Raw genomic sequence first — 22,923 nt, 5'->3', positions numbered from 1 at the left:
AACTTTTCCGAGCTAAAAGGGCACCCCTGCGAGTCGGTGAAAATCTGCCTCACTAAAAAGAATTGACTATAGTACAAAATAAGCTCCCACAATACTGTCAAGAACTTTCTACTCTGTAAATTGCCTTTGAGTATTCAATGAGGTTCCTCTCGCTTTTCAAAACTGGGAAAGTATTGGTGTGGGATATTTAGCGTGCTATTTAACTACACGCATATATCTATTTTTTTTTTTTTTTTTTTGTTAACTTGATGCTATTGTTTTTTTGTTTTTTTTTTCATTATTTTGTTCCTATACTAAGTGGAAACTTGCTTTACAAATCAATGTTTCATATTAACGTTGGTTTGTTTTGACTTATTATTATTAAATAGAATTATATATTTCAACCATCTCAATATTATTATTATTATTATTATTATTATTATTATTATTACTTGATCAGCTATAACCTTAATTGGAAAATCAGGATGCTATAAGCCCAAGGGCTCCAATAGGGAAAAAGAGCCAAGTAAGGAATGGAAATAAAGAAATAAATAAACTACAAGGTAATTAATTAAACATTAAGATAAGATATCTTAAAAACATTAACAATGGAAATAAAGAAATAAATAAACTACAAGGTAATTAATTAAACATTAAGATAAGATATCTTAAAAACATTAACAATGATAAAATAAGTCTTTCATACATAAACTATAAAAACCTAAAAAAAACACGAGGAAGAGAAATTAGATAGAATAGTGTGCCCAAGTGTACCCTCAAGCAAGAGAACTATAATTCAAGACAATGGAAGACCATGGTACTGAGGCTAAGCCACTACCCAAGACTTGGAGAACAATGGTTTGATTTTGGAGTGTCCTTCTCCTAGAAGAGCCACTTACCACAGTCAAAGAGGAGTCTATTCTACCCTTACCAAGAGGAAAGTAGTCTCTGAACAATTACAGTGCAGTAGTTAACCCTTTGGGTGAAGAAGAATTGTTTGTTAATCTCAAGTGTTGTCAGGAGTATGAAGACAGAGGAGAATGTGTAAAGAATAAGCTAGACAATTAGCTGTATGCATAGGCAAAAGGAAAATAAGCCGTAACCAGAGAGAGTGTTCCAATGCAGTACTGTCTGGCCAGTCAAAGGACCCAGTAACTCTCTAATGGTAGTATCTCAACGGGTGGCTGGTTCCCTGGCCAACCTACTACCTCGAGCGAAGAATTGTTTGGTGATCTCAGTGTTGTCATGTATATGAGGACAGACAAGAATATGTAAAGAATATGCCGGACTAGTTGGTGTATGTGTAGGTAAAGGGAAAATGACCCGTAACCAGAGAGAGGGATCCAATGCACTACTGTCTGGCCAGTCACAGGACCCAGTAACTCTCTAACGGTAGTGTCTCAACGGGTCGCTTGTGCCCTGGCCAACCTACTACCTCGAGCGAAGAAAAGTTTTTTGGTGATCTCAGTGTTGTCAGGTGTATGAAGACAGAGGAGAATCTGTAAAGAATAGGCCGGACTATTCGGGGTATGTGTAGGCAAAGGAAAAATGATCCGTAACCAGAGAGAGGGATCCATTGTAGTACTGTCTGGCTAGTCAAAGGACCAAATAACTTTAGCGGTAGTGTCTCAACGGGTCGCTTGGGCCTGGCCAACCTACTACCTTGAGTGAAGAAGAATTGTTTGGTGATCTTAGACGAGAATATGTAAAGAATAGGCCAGACTATTCGGTGTATGTGTAGGCAAAGGGAAAATACCCGTAACTAGAGAGAGGGATCCAATGCACTACTGTCTGGCCAGTCACAGGACCCAATAACTCTCTAGCGGTAGTAGCTTCTTAGATTCTGTTCTATATGTAAGGGAATGCAAAGATAACCGTACTATGAAACGCTGGTATCACAAGTGGCCTCTTAGTCATTCGCTAAGCCATAGAGAGGACGCTGATAAGATAAGATAAACAGTATAGGCTTGGTTTGGCTGGCATTTACCCTCACATCCCCCACTTACTTCTGTTCTATAGACGGGTCGTAACAGAAGTGTTTGAAGGTCGGTCTCTGTCAATTTTACATTATTCTAAAGAGCAGTCCCTTAAAATTTGCGTTATTTTAAAGGTAAGTCCCTTAAATCTTGCATTATTTTAAAGGTTAGTCCCTTAAATTCTGCGCTATTTTAAATATCAGTCCCTTAAATCTTGCGTTATTTTAAAGGTTAGTCCCTTAAATTCTGCGCTATTTTAAAGGTCAGTCCCTTAAATCTTGTGCTAATTTAAAGGTTAGTCCCTTACATTTTGCGTTATTTTAAAGGTCTGTCTCAGTAAATTTTACGTTAGTTTAAAGGGTAGTCCATTAAATTTTGCATTATTTTAAAGGTAAGCCCCTTGAATTTTTTCGTTATTGTAAAGGTAAGATCCTTAGATTTTGCGTTATTTTAAAGGTTATCTCCTTACACTTTGCGTTATTTTAAACGTCAGCCTCTTAAATTTTACGCTATTTCTAAGTTCAGTCCCTTGAATTTTGCTTTATTGTAAAGGAAAGTTCCTTGAATTTTGCGTTTATTTTAAAGGTTATTCCCTTGAATTTTGTGTTATTTTAAAGGTTAGTCACCTAAATTTTGCGTTATTTTAAAGTCAAATCGCTTGAATTTTGCATTATTTTAAAGGTTAGCCCCTTAAATTTTGCCTTAATTTAAAGATTAGTCATTTGAATTTTGCATTATTTTAAAGGTTAGTCCCTTAAATTTTGCCTTATTTTAAAGGTTAGTCCTTTAAATTTAGCATTATTTTAAAAGTCATCCCCTTAAATTTTACGTTATTTTAAAGATCATCTTAAATTTTACATTATTTTAAAGGTAATCCACATTAGATTTTGTGTTATTTTAAAGGTTAGGTTGGCCCCTTAAATTTTGCAGTATATTAAAGGTCAGCCCCTTAAATTCTGCGTTATTTTAAAGGCAAGCCTCAGTAGATTTTGGATATTTTAAAGATTAGCCCCTAAAGTTTTGCGTTATTTTAAAGATCAGACCCTTAAATTTTACGTTATTTTAAAGATCAGACCCTTAATTTTGCTTTATTTTAAAAATCAGACCCTTAAATTTCGCGTTATTTTAAAGATCAGACCCTTAAATTTTACGTTATTTTAAAGTTTAGACCCTTAAATTTTGCGTTATTTTAAAGATTAGACCCTTAAATTTTGCGTTATTTTAAAGATCAGACCCTTAAATTTTATGTTATTTTAAAGATCAGACCCTTAAATTTTACGTTATTTTAAAGATCAGACCCTTAAATTTTACGTTATTTTAAAGATCAGACCCTTAAATTTCGCGTTATTTTAAAGGTCAACCTCAGTCAATTTTGCGTTAGTGACCGTGTTATTAATTGCAATAAATATATCAATTGCAAACGGATCCATCTTATATTCATACCATAATTCATGACGTTACGAAAGACGGTAAACAACATAGGTGTCAAAAACTGCATCTAAAAAACACAAAAACAGAAGTTACTTGCTCATAACACTTAATAAACTAAGAAACACAAGTACATAGCATTAAACACAAGTTAGAAATTATATTTTCATTTACATTTTATAATTATCTTATATCATTATGTGTTTTTTTTTTATCAAATAGATTGAACATAGTCCTGTGTAGTGCCATATAGCATCTGTACCATAGTCTTCCACGTGGGTTAGAGTTCTCTTGCTTGAGGGTACACTAAGGCACACTATTCTACTCGTTTCCTTATTTTCTTTCTTCACTGGGCTATTTTCCCTGTTGGAGCCCTTGGGCTTATAGCATCCTGCTTTGACCACTAGGATTGTAGCCTAGCTGATAATAATAATAATAATAATAATAATAATAATAATAATAATAATAATAATAATAGTAGTAGTAGTAGTAGCATGTAATAATAATAATAATAATAATAATAATAATAGTAATAATAATAATAATAATAATAATAATAATAATAGTAGTAGTAGTAGTAGTAGTAGTAGTAGTAGTAATAGGATTAATAATAATAATAATCGTCAACTTTAACTGGGAAACACGATTTAGATAGCAAATTTGAGGGTTTCCAAAAGCAAATATTGACGATAAGATAAGATAGTATTTTAGTGGCTATTGTATCTACTGTATTGCTGATTACAGCCGTGTCACATACTGTATATGGAATGCAGAGAGAGAGAGAGAGAGAGAGAGAGAGAGAGAGAGAGAGAGAGAGAGAGAGAGAGAGAGAGAGAGAGAGATGGCGTAAAATAAAAAGAATGAAGAATGCTTAAAACATATGGGCATAGTTCTCGAAATAATAGATGGTAAGGAAGAGAAGACGATGGATTGACGAGCTGAGAAAATTTGCGGGTATAGAGTGGCATAAAGAGAAACAGACGGGAGTGGAAGGAAATGTCTGAGGCCTTTGTTCTGCAGTGGACTAGTTGCCTTTGATGATGAATATTAAGATCAGATTTCTGCTATGGTTGTCCACATTGAATAACAACAACAACAACAACAACAATAATAATAATAATAATAATAATAATAATAATAATAATAATAATAATAATAATAATAATAATAATAATAATAAATACTGCAAAATCCAGCTGAAGGCAAAACTTGAATTTCCAAGTTTATCATTGAGCTTTAAACAGATAGGCCTATTCAGATGGAAAAATCTTGCCCTAGGCCTACAAAAACCCTAAATTTGGTGATGGGAAAATCAGTGTTAAGTGGCCTAATATTAGATTTCATTAATCAAAATAAGAAATATTAAATTTCATTAATAGAAATGAGAAATATTATATTTCATTAATCAAAATAAGATATATTAGATTTCATTAACCAAAATGAGAAATATTAGATTTCATTCATCAAAATAAGAAATATAAGATTTAATTAATCAAAATAAGAAATATTAGGTTTCATTAATCAAAATAAGAAATATTAAATTTCATTAATCGAAATGAGAAATATTATATTTCATTAATCAAAATAAGAAATATTAGATTTCATTCATCAAGATGAGAAATATTAGATTTCATTCATCAAAATAAGAAATATTAGATTTCATTCATCAAGATGAGAAATATTAGATTTCATTCATCAAAATAAGAAATATTAAATTTCATTAATCGAAATGAGAAATATTATATTTCATTAATCAAAATAAGAAATATTAGATTTCATTCATCAAGATGAGAAATATTAGATTTCATTCATCAAAATAAGAAATATTAGATTTCATTCATCAAGATGAGAAATATTAGATTTCATTCATCAAAATAAGAAATATTAGATTTCATTCATCAAGATGAGAAATATTAGATTTCATTCATCAAAATAAGAAATATTAGATTTCATTCATCAAGATGAGAAATATTAGATTTCATTCATCAAAATAAGAAATATAAGATTTAATTAATCAAAATAAGAAATGTTAGATTTCATGAATCAAAATAAGAAATATTAGATTTAATTAATCAAAATAAGAAATATAATGGTATAATGAAGAATATAGGACAGTGGATAACTGAGGGAAAGTGGAATAAAGTAAATAGTTATTTAAATACACGTATTGCGTAAAAAGGGAAACAGATGAAATACAATAAACAACAGAATTAGCAAAACGTCACAGTGAAAATAGTTGACAAAGGAAGTAAAAAAAAATGTAGGTCATGGGCTGCTGATAAAATGTAGAACATCAATTAAATGAAAGACAGTATGAATAATTTCATGAACTAGAAAATGTCAGACTGTGTCAAGTATTGCATATGGTCTGTATATGATTGTGTATAGAGACCTGCTGATTTCAGAGTAAAGCACACGCTGGTATAAAGACAATTTTATGTAAAACAATGACAATAACTACTACTACTACTACTACTACTACTACTACCACTACTACTGTTTATGGAGTCCGCGGACCTTAGAATTCCCCCATGATCAGCTGATAAACAACAGTATTGCCAGTTTAAGCTATTCACGCTAGAACTAGCGCGTTTCTGAATAGTCTAGCACTATTTGACACCCTGTAGACAAATCTAGCGCGAAATATAGCGCTTTTCCAACCATTATGATTTATGGCAAACTGATTGGTTTAAAGGTCAAGGGTCAGTAACAATGCCATGGAGACTGATAATATACATATATACTCAGCACCCAAGACCCCCCCCCCACCATACAAGCTAGGACCAGGGAGAGTCAGGCAATGGCTGTTCATGATTCATCAGGTAGACCTATAGGCTCCCTAAACCCCAAATCCTTAGCTCACAAGGAAGGTAAGGTTGCGGACACTATAAGAAGCTATCGAGCTTGAGCGAGACTCGAACCCCGGTCTCTCTAAAACAGAAGCAGATATCATGTTATAGAGATGCTAATAGACTTATGGATTATTTCGTGTATTATCCAACAGTTTGCGTACTTCTTTTTATTATTGATTTAGTTTCATTCAAATAATTATATATATATATATAATCACAGTTACAGTTACAATTACAATCACAATTACAGTTACAGTTACAGTTACAATTTCAGTTACAATTACAATTACAGTTACAGTTATAATTACAATTTCAGTTACAGTTACAATTACAATTACAGTTACAGTTACAGTTATAATTACAATTCCAGTTACAGTTACAATTACTGTTACAGTTGCAATTTCAATTTCAATTACAGTTATGGTTACAGTTACAATTACAGTTGCAATTACAATTACAGTTACAATTACAGTTGCAATTACAATTACAGTTACAATTACAGTTGCAATTACAATTACAGTTACAATTACAGTTGCAATTACAGTTACAGTTACAGTTATAATTACAATTTCAATTACAGTAACAGTTACAATTACAATTTCAATTACAGTTACAGTTACAGTTACAATTTCAATTACAGTTACAATTACAGTTAGTTACACTTACAATACAATTACAATTTCAATTACAGTTACAATTTCAATTTCAATTACAGTTACAGTTACAACCAAAATTTCAATTTCAATTACAGTTACAGTTACAATTTCAATTACAATTACAATTACAGTTACAGCTATAATAAAAAAAATCTAGCGCATTTCTGGCGTGATTTTGAAGCTATCCCGGCGGGTTTTCAAAATGCAGAAATGGCAACACTGTCAGAAACACCAAAAACAAAACATAGTAGAGACTGCATATGACGCGCCCTTGAAGTACCAATTGCAGAAAGTACATTATTTATTATTGATTACTTCTCCCCCAACAGCTGTGAAGTGAATTAAAGTGGTAAGTAACTTAAATGTAAAGTATTAATGTCTTGGAGGCTGTTAAGTATACTTATAAGTGACGTCTGTTTAACAAAGGATACTTAAGAAGCTGTTCTTTAACGTAATATTAATTTTGTTTTTATATTCAACATTTAGTTTGATTACATCATATTATTTTATTAATTAGGATTATTATCGTTGTTTTATCTTATATGAAACGTCCTTGTCTCGCAATATGTTGCATGGGAGTGAAGAACACCAGGCTCGATAGTTATTTGCGTCTGCAACCTGGCACTCCCTGGTCCTAGCTTGGGAGCTGTTCGTATGTATATATAGTCTGTGTCTAGGCCATTTGGGTTGAATTTAGTTCGTTGGGGGTAGGGTAAGGAAAGAATAAGGCAAGGGGGGGGGGCGGTCGCTGTGGTTCATAGGACCCCCCCCCCCCTCTCAGTAGGTGTAAGCATATGGCTCCTAGGTTAGGCGGGGAACCGGTGCCTTTGTATATTAGCGGACAGTTTCTCCCGTGTGCATAGAAAATGGACAACATCAAACCTAAACTTCCCCATCTAACCTAACCTTCGAGCCGTGTCCTTCCTAACTTAACTAACGAGGGGGTTAATGGCCCCCGTGCAACCCCCCTTATACTGCCGTATTCTTAGTCGGCATACATACACCCCACTGTTTCCCGTGTAAAGTTTTATTTTTTAGTCTGTCCCAACGAATTACAAAGGTTCCAGACATTGTTCTGCCCCTTGCCTTTGCCATTCACGAGTTACCTTTATATGGTTTGGAGTTTTTTTTTTTTTTTTTACAGAATTCCTTATGTTGACGTGCCTAAGAATATAAGTTTTCCAAAGCTTAGATTATGTTCAAAATAGTTTTTTGTTTTTGACCACTATTTTTTATTTTTATGGCAAAACCCTTTTTGGTTCCCCTTACGTTTAATAGTAAAGACGAATCAGTTTGTGAAACTGTTAAATCTTGACCCGTGCTTTATCATGAATAAATGTCAATCCCTCCTGTTCTTTATAAGCCATTCTAGGTTGACTTTTCCTTACTCAGCAGGGTGGTGCACCTTACACTAACCAAAAATTACCAAAGTACCTTGAATTATTACTCTATGGTGCGCACGGAAAGTTATTCAGTGCGGTACTATGAAACCATGGTTTAGTGTAATCCTATAGAAAAACATAAACAAAGGAATACTGTAATGCTAATAACGGGGTATATGTATAATGACGGGCAAGCCCCATAATTCCCCTATTTTCACCCCTATCAATAAGAATACAGTAGTGTAAAAATCCCTCCTGTTAGGTAAGTAGGCGAGTTAGGTTAGGTAGGTTCTATATATATGGGAGGTCCTCTCTGTCATCATATGAAGGCTCCTGGCTAATGCAGTGGCAATGTGTTTGCCTAGCATTTGCAAGGCAGCAGATCGGTCCCACCCGGGACCGTGAGTTAAAGCTGTGTACTGGAGAGGCCACTGCTGTGGTTGGGCACCACAGTCGGCTGGTGTTCTGGTGAGAATCTATTCTCATGAAACTGAAACCAGACACTTTTAACCTTTTTAACTTTAAACAGCAGTATTAGTATGTATTAAAAATCATTAAATGCAGTGGGGAAATATACGCATCGAAAGTTTCATAGCCAAAAGTTATATATACAGTACATAGTAAGTAGAAATAGGGGTAAAGTGGTAATACTGTCACGAGAGTGATAATTGTAAACAGTTGAATTTGAAGAGAGTTCTGCAGGATTTTAAGGTTGCTAATAAACTTGGACTTTGAGCTACCCTATTGACTTTACCTAACCCATCTAAGGATGCTTTTTCATGACTAATGCATTCCATAATAGACTTGATATACACTGTTAGTGAATATTGAATCGGATATAGAGCTGTCTTCAAGTTTTACCGGGTAACAGAGCGTAATGGGACCTAACCCAGCTTAGGGTGGTATGTCCAGACTGAGAGGGGAAAGCAGTGAACCTCTTCATTGTTTTAAAGTAAATTAAATAGTGATACTTACAGGGGTATGTCTTAACCTAGAGGCTATACTGTATGTTGTACATTATGGTTAGCAGTTATGAATGAACGAAGGAATTTAAGGGAAACAAAAGCTTTTGCAGTTTCCCAGATAACTGTAGCCGACTTGCAGTTTCTGCGTAATGTGCAGATACTGTATACACTTTTGTTCCAGTTAACAGCATTCCTGTTGCTGTTTACTCCTTGCTACTGTGTAGTAGTGACAATGATGTAACTGCAACTTAGGAATGAAACAGCATTGCTCTTCGTCGTTTCTCATCATCGATAGAACTTCAAAGTTTTCATTCACATCTGCTGTTCCTTCGTCTCCTAGAGCCGATGGCAGATTCACGCATTCGTCGGACTAAGTGCACACTGCCGATCAGAAGAAGAAGAAAAGAGGGAGCGGCCCTTCTTTTCCTCTTTTTGAACGATTAGTACTTTAAGACAGATCGATACCACAGTACTTGCATATAATTCACTTGGGAGATACAGCGTTGCCCTATCTTTCACCAAGGTCGAAGAGAGAAACTGAGAGATTATGCGCTACTGTACTTAAGTTGCGCCCATTAGCACAATACTATGCAGTACTTTACTGTACTCACTTTACTTTGATGGCTGCTTTACCTGTCCCATACAGCAGGGGAACCCCACTCTCTAGAGGACCTCCACTGTCGTTTTACCTTGTTCGTTCAGAGTATTTAATGTTTCATATCGCATATTGTTCATTTACTGTTAAATCGTCACTGTCAAAAGACTCATGAAATAAGAAAGTCTTCAGTTTCCTCTTGAAAGCCTTAATGTCTTCAATCATTCGAATGTTTCGTGGGAGCTTATTATAGTCTCGGGGCTGCATATTTAAAGGCTCTTGAGCCTAAAGTAGACATATATCTAGGTTCCAACAGTTTGAAACCATCTGTAACTATTCTCGTGTCTACACGATTTGTTGGCTGCGCAATGTGTAGCAATTCTTTTAAGTATTTTGGACGCCCGGTTCTGTTAACTTGGTGAGTTATTGTACATATTTTAAATTCAATTCTCGCTTTAATCGGCAGCCAGTGTAAATCTATTAGTATAGGGGTGATCCTTTCTCTAGGTGGGACACCTTTTATCAGTACTGTGTGTTACTGTGTGCTCGGGTGTCTTATGGGAGCGCCACCTCATCTGTTTGCATAGGAGTGCTATCTCATCTGTTTGCAATCTCACACTTTTACAGTAGCTGTTCATGCACTCATTAGAGCATTATTATGTGCTTGCTCGCTCCAAAGAGAGTGCTATCTCACTTGTTCCCAATTGCACGCTCTTATGGGAGTGTCATCTCGCCTGTTTGCGATCGTGCACTCCTGCTTGAGTGCCACTGCATCTGATCACACACTCATTTCACCTCGGCTGTTCACAATTGCGCACATCTACGTAAATGCCCCCTCACCTGCTCGCTCTTGTGCACCATCTCACCTGCTCGTAAGAGCGTGCTGCTGTGGGAGTGCCACCTCACCTGCTTAATAGAGCTCTCCCCTTCTGGAACACAACCTCACATGTTTGCGCTAGCGCTGTTATTCATTGGACTCGTAGCATTTATATGCTCGCTCACACTCATTTATCTGACTTGGAGCAATCACATACTTGTGTCCTCCCATCTATTCACACACAAGTACGTTCACTTGTTGTTAGCATGCAATCTTTTAATCGCAAGTACATCCCCATGTGGGTCACACTCGTCAGATCTTGATGTCGCTCCTCTTCTTGCTTAAGTGTGCTCTACTGCTGGCTACCGATCTCTAGATAATGCTCTACTATTTGCATTCGCCCCTCTAGAAAACTACGCTCGTCTGATAAGAGCTCACATTCACCTTCTAGTAAGTTGAGGCACTTGATAATAATTCATTATTCCTTGTAAATTTCATGAGGCAAGAGAGTATTACCGAGAACATTCGTTCCCTGAAGATACGTGTTGGTATGCAATACAAATGCTTACACCCCTGGAACCTGTCCTCTTCCATAAAAATGAGTGTACAAATTACCGGTTGGAGTGAGGGCCTCGCCCTTCTCTTCCTTTACTGTACGAGTATCCTCTTGCTTTCGATAGAATAAGAGAACAGTGGCATACCAAGAGACATTCCTTTGGGAACAGGTAATGGTACAGTATATTCTGTTTGTCACCCGTTGTCAGTCTCGTACTGAATGCGGGGCCCTCAGCCGAATGCTACTACTGTACTACACTTGAAGAGGAAGACATTGTCGAAATACTGTAGGTCTGATCAGTATAAATATGCATCTCCAACGGTCTTAGAGTACATGAGGGAAGTACCTACAGAGATCATACCCAACACTAAGTTGCTCGTACCGAGAGCGTGCCCAGAGCTGAGTGGTATGCTATATAAGTGCTCACATGCCTGTTGGTAGCTTTTGGCCATGTACGATATCGAGCTTTCGTTTTCTCAATGGGGAAAAAAAAGAAGACCCCTACCCAGCTCCTAGACTAGAGTTGAATAGGACAGAACCAGAATCGAAGAGGGAAAGGTAGGTGAGTCCCTCGTTCATGCTAGGGCAGGAAATTCCTCAATCTAGCCACCACCAGTGGGGTAATGCTTGGCAGAAAAGCGAATGAGATAGCAATTTCACCAGGCAGAGCAGTGGACGTTTATCATTTCGTATACCACATCCTGCTCACCAGCTCTCCCCATCCTCTCGTTCCAGCTCTGACAACATGGTCCTTTTATCACCCAGGATCAAAAAATTATATTGCTCTTCAGTCAAAGGTGCAGACTATTTTGCTAAGGGTGCTTTAGAGGAAATCCAGGCTGAGTCTCTGGACTTCTTCAGCCAACGTTTTTGGTCGAAAAGGCCTCATGGTTGAAGACCTGTCAGCCCTGAGCAAGTTCATCCACCGCTCAGTTCAGGATGTAGATGCCCAGCACAGTCAGACAAGCAGTGAGATAAGATGACTTTATGATCTCTCTTAATCTTAGGGATTCATACATTCAAATCCCCATAAATCGTTCTTTGAAAAAGTATCTACGTTTTGTCTTAGGAAGCAAAATCTTTCATTTCTTTGCATTGTACTGTCCACGGCCCCCTTGGTATTCAATATTCACTCGAGCGTTTACATCGGTGCTGGCATGGGCTCATTCCAAGGGAACTTATCAGATCCAGAATTTAGACAATTAGCTAATACTAGCAGACTCAGTGATCCTTCTTCGTCATCATCAGGATGGACTTTTCGCTTTTGGTCATGATCTGGGGATTGTTACAAATCTAGAGAAGTCCAACCTTTCTCCCACACATAGAATGAGACATGGACATAGATACAGGAATAGGGAAAGTTTATCCATCCCAAAACATAGTAACCCAGTTGCGAAAGGTAACTCCTTTCCTCTATCAATCACAGATACCAACATAACAATGGCAACAGCTACTAGTCCACTTGACTTGGTTAGAGACTTGTCCCTTACGGTGCTATTCTCCGCACCTTAGCAGGTCCAAGCATAGCTATCCCGGTTTTTAGCTAGCCAGTTTGGTAATAGGAACTTCCTCCCACCTAAGGATGCATCTCCTATTAAAGGACGGAGGTTTGTAGAGAATTCATGTAGGAACAAATCATGAGTTTAAAAAATAGTTTGTATTTTCCTAACTATACAAACCTGAGACTTTTAACTACCTGCCTTCACCTCCCCCGAAAAGCACAGGTGCAATCAAAGTGACTTTGTTCACCAAACAAACCTTCCGTTATTTATATATGGATACGTGTTTCGACAAAGCAGGAAAGAAGCCAATTAGACTCTTTGATGCGAGGTGGCAACCCTGCCCATAACTTGGGTAGTGAGTGGCTGGTGGTACCAGCCACCTATATATACAGTGCTGAACCAGCCACTTTTCTTTTTGGCTTGTAGAGAGTGGATGTCTACTCTCTCCTCCTCCTCAAGGTTGCCATAGACAATGACGAACATTATTGTTTTGCTCTCATTTTATGCTTTCTCTTTTTTTTAATGTGATTGTGCTTAGTTGACGATATGCGTACATGCCCTGGTTCCGGAGATCGTACTTGCGGGACCTTCGTGTTGTCGGCAAACACCGACCCACATTCTTTGTGTCCGACTCGTAGAAGGCGTTGTTGCGAGCAAGACTCGCCTCGTGACGAGTCTGTTCATTGTACCAGCAGGAGGGACAGGGTTTCCCTGTCACTGGCTGGTAGCTACTGGCTACTGCCGACACCTCGTTAAAGTTTTAACTCGTGAGTTCTAGCTGCGCTTGAATCATTCTTATATTAAATGACTCGGGTTTGTATACTATAGTTAAGAAAAATACAAAGTATTTTTAAAATTTGTTTGTTCCAACACAAATATTTACCTCGAACTACTTTCTTAGGAGTTACCTGTAATCTCCTCTCTACCGACCAGAGTTTTGTGTAGTATACCCTACACCCGTTTTCTATGGAGGGCTAACCCGGGAGTAAGAGAACGTGCCCCGAGGGTAGCCTTGAGCTAGGTCGGCGTCAGCTTGGGTCCCGTTAGCCAGTAAGTTCTCTGGTCGTGACGTGATACCATCACGTCCCTCTCGTCTCTTACGACCCTTTGTGTCCGACTCGTGTGTCCCGCGTGGTTACTGCGTGGTATCTCTGTGCTTATCCCTTGTGTTCTTGCGTGTTCACTGCCCTTCCTTGTGCTTTCCAAGTGTATTCCTTGTTGATTCCCTTCGTTCCTGTGCCTTGTGGTTGTGTGCGATGGAGCAGATCCGCCGTTGTCCTGGGCCTAGAGCCGGAAAGTCGTTTGGAGCGTTCCTTTCCAAGCCCGAAGTAGACCCTCACTCCCTTTGCTCTTCCTGTAGGGGCAGGATGTGCTCGCCATCGGATACGTGCATTGAGTGTGTTAGTTGGAGTGAGATTCAGTGGGTGCGTTACGGCACTAAGAAGAAGAAGTCGTCGAAACGTTCGCCCAGGAAATCTAGCATCTCTTCGCCGTTACCATCACCCAGTGGACGGTCCGACGGGGCTTCTGTCTCGACTTCCCCTACCCAGAGTAGGGGACGAGGTAAGTCCGTTGCAGGGAAAGAGCCGAGGGCCCTTCCCAGGAGTCTAATGTGTGTGAAGTGGGGGTTGCTGGGTCTTCTCAGGCCTGGTAGTGCTGTGTCTGGGGGTTCTGGAGACTCTGCCCTTGTGCTTGGGGGGCACGTTTCCTCCGATGACCCCTTGTGGTGTAATAATGTTGTGCCTGTTTCTTCGCCCACTTCGTGGGCCTGTGTTTCAGGTTCTTCAGCGGCTGGTGACGCCCAGGGTAAGTTGGACTCCACGGTAAGTGAGCCCTTCGGGTGGAGGCTCCCTAAAACGCCAGGTAGGTCCCCAATGCGGATGGAAGAGGGGCTGGATACCTGGTTCCCTAGTGTAGTGCGCCAAACCTCTTTTCCAGCTCCTCTGACGGCGGTTCCAGAGACCTTCCTTCAACCCTCGACCTCTGGTACGCAGCAGGTCGCGAAGCCCTCCGTAGCCCCCGCTTCTGCCCTTCGTTCGGGTGGTACAGTTTCGTCGGGCTCTTCAGATGGTGGGGTTTCGTTCTCTTCAGAAGAGGAAACGAGGAGGAGACATCGGCGACGGAGGAAGCGGTCCAGGAGCAGGCGTGCCCGCTCAAGATCCCGTTCGAGGTTCAGTAGAAAACGGTCCCGCTCTCCACGGAGGAAATACAGGAGGAGTAGGTCCCCCGATGGTGATTGGGTCTGAGTTGCAGCGTTCCCCGGACCAGCAGTCCAGGGATTTCTCGCCGCGAAGGCCTTCCTCCAGACGCAGATATGACCCTCGCAGGGAGAAATGCGAGAAGGCCGCTTCAGGCAGGCTTAAGGCCGCGAAGCTTCCGGTTCACCCCGCCCAGCGGGGGGAACCGTGCTTCTGTATGGGCAGCCTGGTCGAATCAGCACAACTGGTTCGGCCCTCGGTCTTAATGGAACGGTTCCCTCCGTTGGGTCAGCCCACGGGATCCGCGTCCTCGTCCCCCAGAGAGAATACAGGAACGGTAGTCCTCGCCGGCACGGGGATGCCAGTTCTGACCCCCGAACCTGGTGCGGAGGTTCCCGCCGGGGAAGACCGGTACCACCGCAGGGGAGTGCCTGTTGTTCTAGAACCGAAGCGCCTGGTGGGAGTGCCCGGTGACCCGGCTCCTCGGGATCAGGCGGAAGGTACTGCTGACGGTAGAGAAAGTTCCCCGACCGAGGACTCGGCCTATCGGAAGGTTATAGGCCTGATTCGAAGGCATCATCGGACTGAGGAACCGGTCCCAACCGATGAGGACTACTGGAGGTCCAGCGTGACCCGCTTGATGCAGGCACCCGTCCAACAGAAAACCTCCCTGGCCCTGCCTGTGGCCCGAGATCTCGTCCTGGGACGGGCTCATGTTGATAGAGTTGTGGCAGGCAATGCCGAAGCTCCCAAAACGCAGAGCTCCTCGAAGTTGCTCCAAGGGCTCAAGACACAGCGTAGGTTCTATGTACCAGAGGGACAACGACCGGGAGCCTGCAAAGTGGAGCCTGCCCTCGACGTTCTAGGACAGGGTGCCCCGGAGGACAGAGCCTCTTCAGCCCCGATTTGCTTTTCGCAGTCGGAGGCTGCGATGATGGAGGAGATGTCGAAAGACTTGGTGCACGTCTCCTCTTGGTTGGACTGGTGGGCTTCCACGCTGGTAGGTGTTCAAGCCACATATGACTTAACGGACCCGGAGCAGCAAAACCTCCTGAGTGAGCTTATCATCTCAGGGGGCAAGACCCTGAAGTTCCTTACGTATCAGTCCCTTGCCATTTCAGCGAATTGGGTTCTTCGCAAAAGGGACACTATTCTGGCGAAGCTTTCCCGGAAGGTCCCAGACAGGGAAGCGAGGGCCATGAGGAGCCTTCCTGTGTGGGGTGACTCCTTGTTCCCCTTGAAAGAGCTAGAAGAGATTATGGAGAAGGTGGCTAAACGAAAGGAAGTGAACGCTCCCAGGCCCCAACCGGTAAGGAGGCCCTCCTACAAGAGATCAGCATCAGACGGGCCCTCTACTTCTCAGGCTCCGCCTAACCTGACGAGGAGAGAAGCCCCTTCTTCCTCGTGGGCTTCAGCGCCACAGCCACCCCGTAGAGGAGCTCCAGCAGCGTCTGCCTTGTTTAGAACAGGGTATTCTGCCTCGAGGAGAGGCCGTTCAGGCCGCTCCTCCAGGAGGAGGTAGAGTGGGAGGCCCCCTACTCCTGCCCAAGCCTCAGGTTGGGGGATGCCTCAGACTACATTGGCAAGCATGGAAGGCTCACGGAGCAGAGCCCTGGACAGTATCCGTACTGAAGGAGGGGTACAGGCTACCGTTCTTAACGGAAACCCCGCCTTTAATTCCGGCCAGCCTGTCGGAGTGGCTGGCACCCAAGGACCCGTTGAAGAGGGCGGCCCTTCAAGAAGAGGTGTCCACGATGTTGGAGAAGGGTGCCATGGAGGAGGTCCTGCACCCGGGACCAGGTTTCTACAGCCGGCTGTTCCTGGTAGAAAAGGCGACGGGGGTTTGGAGACCGGTGATAGACCTGTCAGTTCTCAACAAGTTTGTGCGAAAGACAGATTTCAAAATGGACACTCCGAAGTCGGTCTTGCTGTCCTTGAGGGAGAAAGACTACATGATGACCATAGACCTCAAGGACGCATACAGTACTTCCAAATCCCGGTCCACCCCTCAAGCCGGAAGTTTCTCCGGGTGAAATGGGGTACCTAGATCCTGCAATTCAAGACCCTCTGCTTCGGGTTGTCGACAGCTCCCCAGGTATTCACGAGAGTCTTCACGACAGTCTCGGTGTGGGCTCACGAGCGAGGTATTCGCCTCATCCGGTACCTGGACGACTGGTTGCTTCTTTCCTCCTCAGAGGACGTTTTGAAGGAGCAGGGTATAAAACTTCTCCAGTTTTGCAAGGGTCTGGGTATCATGATCAACCCAGAAAAATCGAACCTATCTCCCTCCACCAGAATGACCTATTTGGGGATGACACTGGATTCCCTACTAGTGAAAGCTTTTCCGTCAGAGGAGCGGGTAAGCAATCTAATGAAGATCCTTCTCCCTCTCCTGTCGGGGCAACCCAGGAGGGCGAAGGACTGGCAAAGGCTAATAGGTCATCTGGTGTCATTGGAGAAACTGGTTCCCCAGGGGAGACTCAGACTCAGGGCCGTCCAATGGAACCTGAAGAACTTCTGGAACCAACTGGACTCGCCCCAGAAATTAATTCCAGTCCTGCCAAACACAATAATCTACCTGGAATGGTGGCATTGCCGGTCGAACACGCTCAAGGGGATGCCCTTCGCGACCGAGCCTCCCGAGATGCTCCTATTCACAGACGCCTCCAACCAGGGCCCATCTCCTCAACAGGACGTCGAGAGGAACCTGGATGGACGGGGAGAAAGGCCTACACATCAATGTCCTAGAGTTGAAGGCAGTCCAAAAAGCTTGCCTGCACTTCATCGATCTACTAAGGGGAAACACTGTGGCGTTGATGTGCGACAACGCCACAGTGGTAGCGTACATAAAGAAGCAAGGAGGCCTAAAATCAAGGGAGTTGTGCGGTCTCGCCCTAGAGATCCTGGATTGGGCGGAGGCGAACCAGATAGTGTTATTGGCAAGGTTCATCCCCAGGAAAAAGAACGTCCTAGCCGACGGTCTCAGCAGGATGGGTCAGATAGTAGGAACAGAGTGGTCCCTCCTCCCAGAAGTAGCCAGGCTCATCATTCAACGGTGGGGTTCCCCGGTGATGGACCTCTTTGCAACCAAGCTGAACGCACAACTCCCCGTGTATTGTTCTCCTGTCCCAGACCCAAAGGCAGCCTTGGAGGATGCCTTTCAGCACAAGTGGGATAACCTAGACGTGTACGCTTTTCCCCCCTTCACGTTGATCAGGCAAGTGCTCAACAGAGTAAGGGCTGCCCGGAACTTAAGGATGACTTTAGTAGCGCCCTGGTGGCCGGAGAGAGAGTGGTTCGCAGACCTAAAAGACCTGACAAGCCATCCTCCGTGGCCACTCCCCGACAGGCCAGATCTTCTACAACAGCCACACTTTCTCAGGTTACACGACAACCCACAGTCTCTACGCCTTCACGCCTGGAGACTATCGAGCGCCTCCTGAGGAAGGAAGGATATTCGTCAGGAACGGCTAAGAGGATGTCGCGATACCTGAGAAGGTCGTCGGCAGCGGTCTACCAAGCGAAATGGGCCTCTTTCACGAAGTGGTGCGCTTCGAAGAGCATCAAACCCCTCAAAGCCTCAGTCCCAGATATCGCAGACTTTCTAGTATATCTCAGAGACGAGATAGGGATGTCAATCCCAGCTATAAAAGGAGTACGAGCAGTCTTGGGTCAAGTCTTCCTTCTGAAGGGCATCGACCTGGGCTCCTCTAGACACATCTCTATGCTTGTCAGGAGTTTTGAACAGTCCTGCTCCCCTCAAACTGTTAGGGTGCCTCAGTGGGACTTGGCTAGGGTCCTGAAGATGTTAGGTAGCCCCCCGTTCGAACCAATGAAGGATATTGTAGACAGGGATCTCACTCTCAAGACGGTCTTTTTGTTGGCCTTGGCCTCTGTGAAAAGGGTAGGTGAGATCCATGGGCTGTCTTATGACGTCTCTCATTCGAAGGGGTGGAGAGAGATCTCTTTCAAGTTCGTCCCTTCGTTCGTGGCGAAAACCCAGAACCCAGCAGTCTGGGATCCTAAATTCGAGGGGTTCTCTCTGCCAGCTATTCCTAGGACTGGGAATCCTGAGGATTTGAGGTTATGCCCTGTCCGTGCCATTAGGAAATACCTTGAGAGGACTGCACATCTCCGGCTGGGCATCAAGAGCCTTTTCGTCTCCACAGGTGTTACAAAGAAGCAGGTATCGAAGAATACCATATCCTTTTGGTTGAGACAAGTTATTGCCAGGGCCTACAAGGAGGAGGGACTAGCCGTGCCAGGTACTCCCAAGCCCCATGACATCAGAGGTCTGAGCACTTCCTTAGCCTTTGAGAAGAACATGGCAGTGGGCCAGATCCTTCGGGCGGGCACCTGGTCGAACCAGTCGACCTTTACTGCCCATTACCTCAAGGATTACTCAAAAAGGTCCTTAGACGGGTTCTCCATTGGGACAGTCATCTCCGCGCTCCAAGTGATTTAACGGTGAAGCCCCAGGCACAATCGTGGATAGCAAAACCAGGAGACACAGGTTCGTTCCTTTTCACCCTAATCCCCGTTTCCTATCCCTATCGGAGATAACCACACTTATGTAACCAATGAAGAACACGTCTCTGCAACTTTGTTACTGGACTCAACATCAGAAGATTTTTCAAAGGGTGAGTACTTAGACACTAATGTGAGCTCTTTGTGTAGTTTACCCTACCGTTCGTTTCCCAGTTTTTAAGAACCTAGTTCATATCTAGGATACTTGGCGTCCGCTTTGCTGGGTCTGAAGGTCAGGAAGCCACTCCCACCTCCTAAAGTGTAAATCTCCTAAGAAAGTAGTTCGAGGTAAGTATTTGTGTTGGAACAAATAAAAAATTTTAAGTAATTTTTATTTTTCCTAACATACTTACCGAGAACTACTTTCGGGTAATGGCCCTCCCTACCTTCCCCGAGTGCCTTTCTGCCCTTGCAGGGACTTGTTCCAACATCCACAGAACTTACTGGCTAGCGGGACCCAAGCTGACGCCGACCTAGCTCAAGGCTACCCTCGGGGCACGTTCTCTTACTCCCGGGTTAGCCCTCCATAGAAAACGGGTGTAGGGTATACTAGACAAAACTCTGGTCGGTAGAGAGGAGATTACAGGTAACTCCTAAGAAAGTAGTTCTCGGTAAGTATGTTAGGAAAAATAAAAATTACTTAAAATTTTTGATGTTTTTATAAGATTTCATAATTGTTTTGAGAATATATTTTTCACAAAATGCAAGGTGGATGGTACGGCAGTGTTTTAACTCATATGATAATTTTCAAATGTTCAACTTAAAATTAACTTGAATTATTTTATTTCAGGAGATAAAGAAGTAAGCGGAGAAGAACAAAATGGCTCGCCGAAGTGGATGTTGTATGTATTTTAACATAATCACTGCTATAATTGGCACGTTTGGCGGGTTGTCAGCTTTTGGCGTATTCTTCTTCCATTTTGGAAATCGTCAAGCAGGTCTTTGGGCCTTTGTGTCGGGTGAGAATAGTTTTGTGTATGAATATTTTGCTTGTTCTTCGTAATAATGTTGGCTGTGTAACTATTCTTGCGCTAGTTGTGATCACCATATAACCGTTTTTCAATATTAAACTTACCCGATAATCATGTAGCTGTCAACTCCGTTGCCCGACAGAATTCTACGGGAGGGATACGCCAGCTATCACTATACTAGAAGGGGGTGTACTCACAAGCGCCACCTGTGGCCAGGTACTACAGTACTTGTTGTTGACGCCACCTCACTTTTTCCTCTGTCGTGCTTCCGGCAAGACGTTCTTGGATACGCTTATGATTTTGGAGTATTGTTCACGGTTTGGTGAAGTATTTCTCTAAACTTTGCAGCTATTCGCTATACTGGAAACTTCTATATTAGCTTAGTTAGCTTTTGGAATTAATTGATTAATTATGGTGACGAAGAGAGTATGAACTCTCTTTCACCTTTTAATGGCCGACCCTTCCCTTAGACCTAAGTGTTGGTGTCTAAGAGAGTATAGACTCTCTTTCTTAATTTTGCTTAACAAAAGTTATAGATTTATTTTATATCTCTCCGCCTTTTATAGGCCTCTTCGATTAACTTCCTTTTATTATAAAATTATTAAAATTAATTTTTATATTTGTTTATATTCGACCTTTCCTAATAGTAGGCGGTCTTTTCTTGTACCGAAGTTAATTAACATTGAGCCCGTCATTTCGGTTTTACCTGTTAACATATTATGCTATTTTAATGTTTTTGAAAGAATTTCTTTGATAGTCTCGTACTGTTTTCAAAGTTGAACTAACGTTTTGTTTTGTCTCTGCAGTTGTTGACGTTTCAGAACGTTCAACTTGCGCTCTATCGTTACGATAGAGAGAGAATTTTCACGGTGTCACGTTGCAGTAAGAGTAACCGTGTCTAGCGTTTTGTTCATTCTTTCTTAACTTAATGGTTTTAATTCTACAAAGGAACTTTTCATTTTGGGAAATATTTTCCTTTAACAATAATATGTTTTAACGATATATATGATTGGGCTCTTCTCTCAGGTTCTAAGTCAAGAGAGAGAGAGAGAGAGAGAGAGAGAGAGAGATAGAGACGGAGGGAGAAAGAGGAGGATAAACGTTTCGTTCAAGCGAGTAACGTTGTTATCGTTTTTACTCTTCTCCCTAGTCTCTTTAGGGGAAGAAGGTAAACGTTTCTAGAGTTTTTTCTTGTTCTCAAGCTTTATGCGGTGAGAGAATTTAAACGTAGTTTATTTGATCTAGTGTTTAGTCTCTTTCCAGCCACTGAATTATTTATCTTTCATTAGATTTTTCTGTTACATTGTAATTCTGTTTTCGCAATTACTAACTTTTGAGAAAGGATAGAATTGCGTGTTTCAGGTACAAACCACTTAAAGTTTCGAGTTCAGTGAAATAAGTGCAAACAGAAAATCAAAAGTGATAAGTGATTAGCGCAAAGTGTCAGTGTTGTGCGTGAGGGTACTTCTGTGCGTGCCAGTCGTCCTCCCAGTCCGGGACCTCTTGCAAGCTCCCAAGCCCAGGGGAGAAGTAATGTCGAAGGGCAAAAGGGTTCGGCAGGCCTTGATCGGCGCACAGAAGTATCCTCGGTGGTTGCGGGCGTGTCTTCCAGAGACCGTCACTCCCACCTGCAGACGATTGAGCCCGTCTTTTACTCGTCCGCTGATCAATTGTCAGGGAAGAAACGCTGGACTCAGGTCTCTAGACCACTCAAACACAGAGTCCAATCCGCGAGTGCTCAACCGGGCTGCAGTCATTGGCTCAGCTCTGACTCGCCGCAGTCATCTGTCGACTGCACTCCGCCCAAGAGGAGTAAGGTTCTGCCGCAACAGATCTCTGCTGTTAAGGCTTTGCCTCAGCAGACCTTAGTGTCTGCCGACCCCAAGTTGGCTCTACTGCAGTCCATGCAGTCACAACTTTCAGTATTGATGCGTGAGTGTCGGGCTGAGAAGGTTGCGCCTCCGCCTCCGCCTGCACTCGCTCCGCCTGCGCTCGCTCCGCCTGACCGCAGTACCGCCTGCCAGGCGTACGATGTTGAGCTACGTTCTGAGTTTACTGTTCCCAGTGGTGTACAGCTCCCTCCGCCTTCCTTAAGGCAACCTCAGCAATGGGATCAGGAGGCTTATACCTCTCTTCCTCCGCTTCCACTTGCTGCTCCACCATTGATGCAACACTCGGTTGAGGTACAACAACCTCTCCCATCCATGAGTCAGTCTCCTCAGCTCTCGCTGCAGCGAGCTCAACCCTCCTCAAGGCAAGCTCCACCAACCACTCAGCAAGCGCAACCCTTGAGTTCAGTCACTCATGCTATGAGTCAGCCACCTCAACGCATGCATCTGCCACTTTCTCCTCAACTTGAGAAATTACAATGACAATAATAACACCTCATTACTTTCATAACTTGCATTTGTAATCATATACATGTATGCCTACACAAACATTATGATAATGGAGGTTATTTGTCTTACTTATATAAAAATATATATGTATTCCTTGCAATATATTTTTAACAATATCGC

At 42.3% G+C, this 22,923-nt stretch overlaps 1 protein-coding gene across 1 annotated transcript in view; it reads left to right on the top strand.

The window, feature by feature from the left end:
• The first annotated feature begins 7,123 nt into the window (after positions 1-7,123).
• The window catches only part of LOC137629440 (heme transporter hrg1-A-like), a 45,057-nt gene continuing 29,257 nt past the window's right edge, over positions 7,124-22,923 (top strand). The window contains exons 1-2 of the mRNA XM_068360743.1: positions 7,124-7,240; positions 20,224-20,392. Of these exons, the coding sequence (XP_068216844.1) occupies positions 20,254-20,392 (139 nt within the window). The 5' untranslated portion in view covers positions 7,124-7,240; positions 20,224-20,253. The remainder of the gene's footprint in view (positions 7,241-20,223; positions 20,393-22,923) is intronic.

The sequence above is a fragment of the Palaemon carinicauda genome, chromosome 2 (assembly GCF_036898095.1).
Source record: "Palaemon carinicauda isolate YSFRI2023 chromosome 2, ASM3689809v2, whole genome shotgun sequence".
Classification (NCBI taxonomy): Eukaryota; Metazoa; Arthropoda; class Malacostraca; order Decapoda; family Palaemonidae; genus Palaemon; species Palaemon carinicauda.
The sequence above is the reverse complement of the archived record's forward strand: the minus strand, read 5'-3'. Positions and strand labels throughout refer to the sequence as shown.